The sequence below is a fragment of the Triticum dicoccoides genome, chromosome 6B, assembly GCF_002162155.2.
Source record: "Triticum dicoccoides isolate Atlit2015 ecotype Zavitan chromosome 6B, WEW_v2.0, whole genome shotgun sequence".
Classification (NCBI taxonomy): Eukaryota; Viridiplantae; Streptophyta; class Magnoliopsida; order Poales; family Poaceae; genus Triticum; species Triticum dicoccoides.
The window spans coordinates 82,782,587-82,787,926 of NC_041391.1; the positions used below are offsets into that span (position 1 = coordinate 82,782,587).

A 5,340-nucleotide genomic window follows, 5' to 3' on the forward strand; every position below is an offset into this window, starting at 1 on the left:
CGGTGGTGGTTCCGGGGCCTGTGGCTGGTCGTTCCCGGAAGTTTGCTCCGGGCGGTCGGGGCAGACCGGTGGCGCTGCCGTCGGGGTCTCCTGGCTGGTCGCGTGGTGGGTGTGGATCCGGCTTCCTCGCAGGTGTGTGTTCCCCTTCGCCCCCCTCCCCCGGCCTGCTGTGGCTCCTGATCTGGGTGGGTTGGCTTCTCCAATCGTTTCTCCTCCCTGCTCTCCTGCTCCCCGGCCGGGGCCGGCGGCGACGGCGGCGGGGGCGCCGGTGCGCCTGGTGGCAGTTGGTGGCCTAACCCTAGATCCGGGTGGCTCGGAGGGCTCGGGGGGCCTTGCTGGGCTTGTGGGCCTGGTGGCCTCTGCTGGGGTTCGGCCCGGTCCGCCCGCTCCACCGGCCCTGTCGTCTTTTATTTCTTTCCCTCCCCTTCTGTCCGTGGGCCCGGGGCAAGTGGTAGTGGCCACTGCGCCTCGGCCTCCCCCCCCTTTGGCCCGGGCTTCGGTTGCAGCCTGTTCGGCCCAATCTGGCTCGGCCTGCTGCGGCTATATATGGGTGCGCCGCGGTGCCCTTCCCCCCTTCCTAGGGTTTCCGGCCTCCGCCGCTGATATTCGCAGGGCGCGTCGTCCCATTCGCCACTTCTCCAGACCCGCTTCTTCCCCACCCCCCGTCCTCCTCTCCTTTGCCGACGCGCTCGCCATGGACAAGTCGAGGACCTCCTCCTCCGAGGCCTTGTCGGGGAGCAAGAGGGCTAGGGAGTCCTCGCCGGGCTCTGGTGCTGATTTGGCCTTTGAGGCTGAGCTCCGCTCTAAGCTGGTGGCTGACCGGGCGGCGCACGGGCCTGTGCTTGCGGGGGAGGAATGGGAGGCGGGGTTGGACCGCTCTGTGGCCAGATCTGGGACGGCGCTCCCTGGATCTAGTGCTGGGTCGGGGTCGGGGCCGGATCCGTGGGAGGCTGTCGCGGCTTCGACGGCTGGTGGCTCATCTTCTTCGGCAAGTCTCTTTACTCGTTATATAATGCTTCACCCCGCAACTAACTCATTAGTCACATTGCTTGCAAGGCTTATAGTGATGAGCATTACTGAGAGGGCCCAGAGATACCTCTCCGATACACGGAGTGACAAATCCTATTCTCAATCTATGCCAACCCAACAAACACCTTCAGAGACACCTGTAGAGCATCTTCATAATCACTCAGTTACATTGTGACGTTTGATAACACACAAGGTGTTCCTCCGGTATTCGGGAGTTACATAATCTCATAGTCAGAGGAACATGTATAAATCATAAAGAAAACAATAGGAATAAAACTTAGATCATTATGCTAATCTAACGGATGGGTCTTGTCCATCACATCATTCTCTAATGATGTAATCCTGTTCATCAAATGACAACACATGTCTATGGTCAGGAAACATAACCATCTTTGATTAACGAGTTAGTCAAGTAGAGGCATACTAAGGACACTTTGTTTTGTCTATGTATTCACACATAGTACTAAGTTTTTGGTTAATACAATTCTAGCATGAATAATAAATATTTATTATGATATAACGAAATGTAAATAATAATTTTATTATTGTCTTTAGGACATATTTCATTCACTTTAGTCTCGGTTGATGAACCGGGACTAAAGGCCCTTATGAACCAGGACTAATGCCCAATTCCGCACTAGTGCAAAATAAAGAGACAATTATAGGTTGCTATGCTGCCCCGCCATGGACTTGGGCCGGAAAAAAGAGCTCAAACGGAGTTGCCCAACGTATATGCGCCGATCCACTTTTATCCTTCGTTGGTGATAAAAAGAGCATCCTCTTGTATACATTTCATCTCTATTTGTCCAAAATCAATAGTAGATGGGTGGTTGTTTGGCTAGCATGTACTGTTCCAATGCTTTGGACCAGCCTAGGACGATCCAGCGATGCATGAAAGAAACCATCTCGCTCGTACATGAAACGGACAAAACCAAAATAACTAGCATACGTGAAAATCAATCAAAGTGGAACGAAACAAAGCAGGACAAAAATAAGAATATCGCCTTCCTTTATTAGTAAGTATAGATTGAGCAAGAAAATAGCTGACATACTCGCCATATCGGTGATTCATAGCTCGTTATTTTGCTCAACGATGCATAATGAGAGGGTAGAGGTGCACTGCAAGACGTGGCTCAGCATGTAGCACTAGCGGTTTCTCTTTGAAGAGGTCGTGCTTCGATTCGCTGAGATTGATGGCCGACACCCCAGCCGGTTTGGTCCAGGTGAAGCCATGCAAGAGCCTGCCGAAGAGCATGACACTCATGGTTGTTCCTAGTGATGCCGCGATGCATCCCCGCCGTCCGGTGCTGAAGGAGATGAACCGCAATTCGCTCTCGGTAAGCACCACATTGATGTTGTCTCCCATATGGCGCTCTGGCTTGAAGTGGAGCGGTTCATCCCAGACGGCGGGGTTCCGGCCCAGGGCCAGCCGGCTGAGGATGACGTGGCTACCCTTGGGCACACGGTAGCCCGCAACAATGGTGTTGGCAATCGCGACGTGCGGCAGGTTGAAGGGAGCGATTGGGTGGAGGCGAAATGCCTCACGTATGCACGCCTTGAGATAGTTGAGATGCATGATGTCCGACTCTTGCACCAGTCGCTCGCGACCGACCACCCGATCCATCTCCTCCATCGCCTTGGCCAGCAATTCTGGGTTGTTCACCATCTCCGCCAGCGCCCACTCCACTGCGTTTGACGGGTTATCTATGGCCGCTAATATTATGCCCTGCATGCATTCCATGGAGATAAATGTAAGTTAATATTATATCTTTGCATAAAGATAGATTACATTGAATAATTGGAATTTTAAATACAATTTAAGTTAAAATAACACCAAAATGGTAGAAAAATACATTAATGCTATGTTTAAACTATTAATTCACAATTTCTTATTCTATTGTTTCCCTTTTCTAACACCTGCGAAATACATTATAAGATCTACTCCCTAAAGTTTTTGACACTAACTAGTGTCAAAAACGTTCTTATATTATGAGACGGAGGGAGTAGTATTTAAGAGTGTGAGCTATTATCTTTTCTCATGGATGACGTATTAGTACCTTGTAGGACTATGAGGCAATTGGTCACTAAATTCAATCTAGGCCCTTGAACCATCTTAAAATTTCTCATTAATTAATATTTTGCTTACCTTGGACTGTGCTTTGACCTCATCGATGCTGAGCAACGGCTTGCCATCACCGTCGGCGAGCGTGATGAGAACGTCAAGGAAGTCCTGGACCCCGTCCTGCCTCTCGCCGCTGTTCCACTGCCTCCAACGCTCTTCGATGACCACGTTGTGCAGTCTATCCACTTTTGTGTTGGCCTCCTTAATAATTTTCTCGTGGCCGTCGAGGTCCAGGCCAAGTAGACACGGGAGGTAGTCGCTGACGCAGAACGCGAAGGTGAACCCTAGGAGGGCGAACGAAGCGTCCATGTGCTCCATCTCCATCGGCCCCGGCCCGCCGTCCGGCTGAGGCTCCCCAAAGTACCGTTGGCCGAAGACAAGCCGGCGGATGACGTTGCCGCAGTAATGCCGCGCGACATGCCTGACATCGACGTTGGCGCCTAGTCCCGACGTTGAAGATGACCCCCCGGCGGTGAGGTTGTAGATGTAGCGCATCAAGTTGTCAGCTTCGTCGACGCGCTTGTCGTGGAGCCACTTGTGGCGGGAGGGGCAAATGATCTCAGAAGTGAGCACCTTGCGCATCTTCATCCACTGGTCGCCGAATGGCGAGAGCACGGCGTCCTTGTACCCGGAGCTGATGGTGCCGGAGGCGAAGGTGAGTGGACGGGACGAGAAGTTTTTGTCCTGCTTCTTGAGCACCTCCCTTGCGATCTTGGGACATGTGATCGGGACGACGTGGACGCTGCCAAGGCGGAAGCAAGCGATGTCGGTGCCCATATCCTTCATCACGCGATGGATCCAACGGAACGCCGGCTTGTTGAGCACTAGCTCGGGCAGGCTACCCACCACTGGCCACGGCCATGGCCCCGGCGGAAGTGGAAGCGGCACCGTCGCCGATGAGCACGTGCCACTGCGGACCTTGCTCTTGGCCATGACAAGGTACATAAGCGTTATTACAATGAGCAGCTGGGACACAACAAAGCAGCAGCACGCCAACATTGTGGAGACTACTGCTTGCTGAGTGCACATAGGCTTGCGATGTAGCTTACCTTGTTATCGTTGCGTAGGGAAGCCAACTTTGCTCCCTGTGCTGCTTTGCCCATGAGGGCGAGACCCATCTTTATATGTTACCTCCGTCCCAAAAAATTGGCTTAGATTTATTAGAGACTAAGGTATCTATGTATCTAGCTAACACTAAAACATGTTTAGATATAGTATATTCCTCATGTGTGGATCATTTACCACATGTATCATATGGTATTTCAAATGTATTTATCCTGATACTACTAACAATAATTGTCTATCCAAACATAATCAAAACAGAATAAAAAACTTCTATTTATAGATTGTCTTATATTTATCTAGATACGCAGGCTGATTTTAAACATAATACTTATCTATCCAAAAGTAATCAAAACAGAATAAAAAATTTCTATTTATAGATTGTCTACAAACGACATACGGATGGATGTATGTAGACATATTTTAGAGTGTAGATTCACTCATTTTGCTTCGTATGTAATCTATAGTGGAATTTCTAGAAGAGTTATATTTAGGAACGGAGGGAATAGTACTAATAATAATTTTCTATCCAAACGTAATCAAAATAGAATAAAACATCTCCTATTTGTAGATTTTCTAGGGTACTTATCCGAAAACTAACCATAATTGTCTTTCTCAAAGTATTTCAGTCGCCGGATATTGCTTGTTGGTCCTTACCATGGTTTTGGGTACCAGGCGGAAAATTCGGTTACCGCCCATAACCGCGTTTCTCGCTGCCCCACGATAATTCGGTTATCGAACTTTTTGATTTTTTTTGAAATTTAAACTCCTATCTTCTAGTTAAATGAGATATCTCTAGCTCAAACGCAAGCTTACTTGCATCCTAGTGGTAATGATCTTACTCCAGCAACAGGGCGTCATGTGTTCGTGAACCGCCGGCCGCATTTAACTTTTTGATTTCTGAAGAATACACGCCACACTATGCTGTAATTTCTAAAAAAATACGTGCACGCGAAGGTCCAACTCGCGACCTGCAGGTGCGTGGCAGTGGAGCAGACCTGATACCGCTGCTCTAGTACTACTGAAGCATACATACGGTGCTCCAAACTTTTGTATTCTAGTCGACAAAATTTTGATTTCAAATTTGAATTTTAAACTTTGCTCGAATTTTTGTCGGTATTTCGTGG

General features: G+C 49.3%; 1 protein-coding gene across 1 annotated transcript; it reads right to left on the minus strand.

The window, feature by feature from the left end:
• Positions 1 to 2,116: 2,116 nt before the first annotated feature.
• On the minus strand, positions 2,117 to 4,150 carry LOC119322360 (tyrosine N-monooxygenase-like). Its single transcript, XM_037595857.1, has 2 exons — positions 3,176 to 4,150; positions 2,117 to 2,755 (listed from the first exon to the last, which is right to left on the minus strand). The coding sequence occupies exons 1-2, from the start codon at positions 4,148 to 4,150 to the stop codon at positions 2,117 to 2,119; spliced, it is 1,614 nt and encodes a 537-aa protein (XP_037451754.1).
• Positions 4,151 to 5,340: the final 1,190 nt, after the last annotated feature.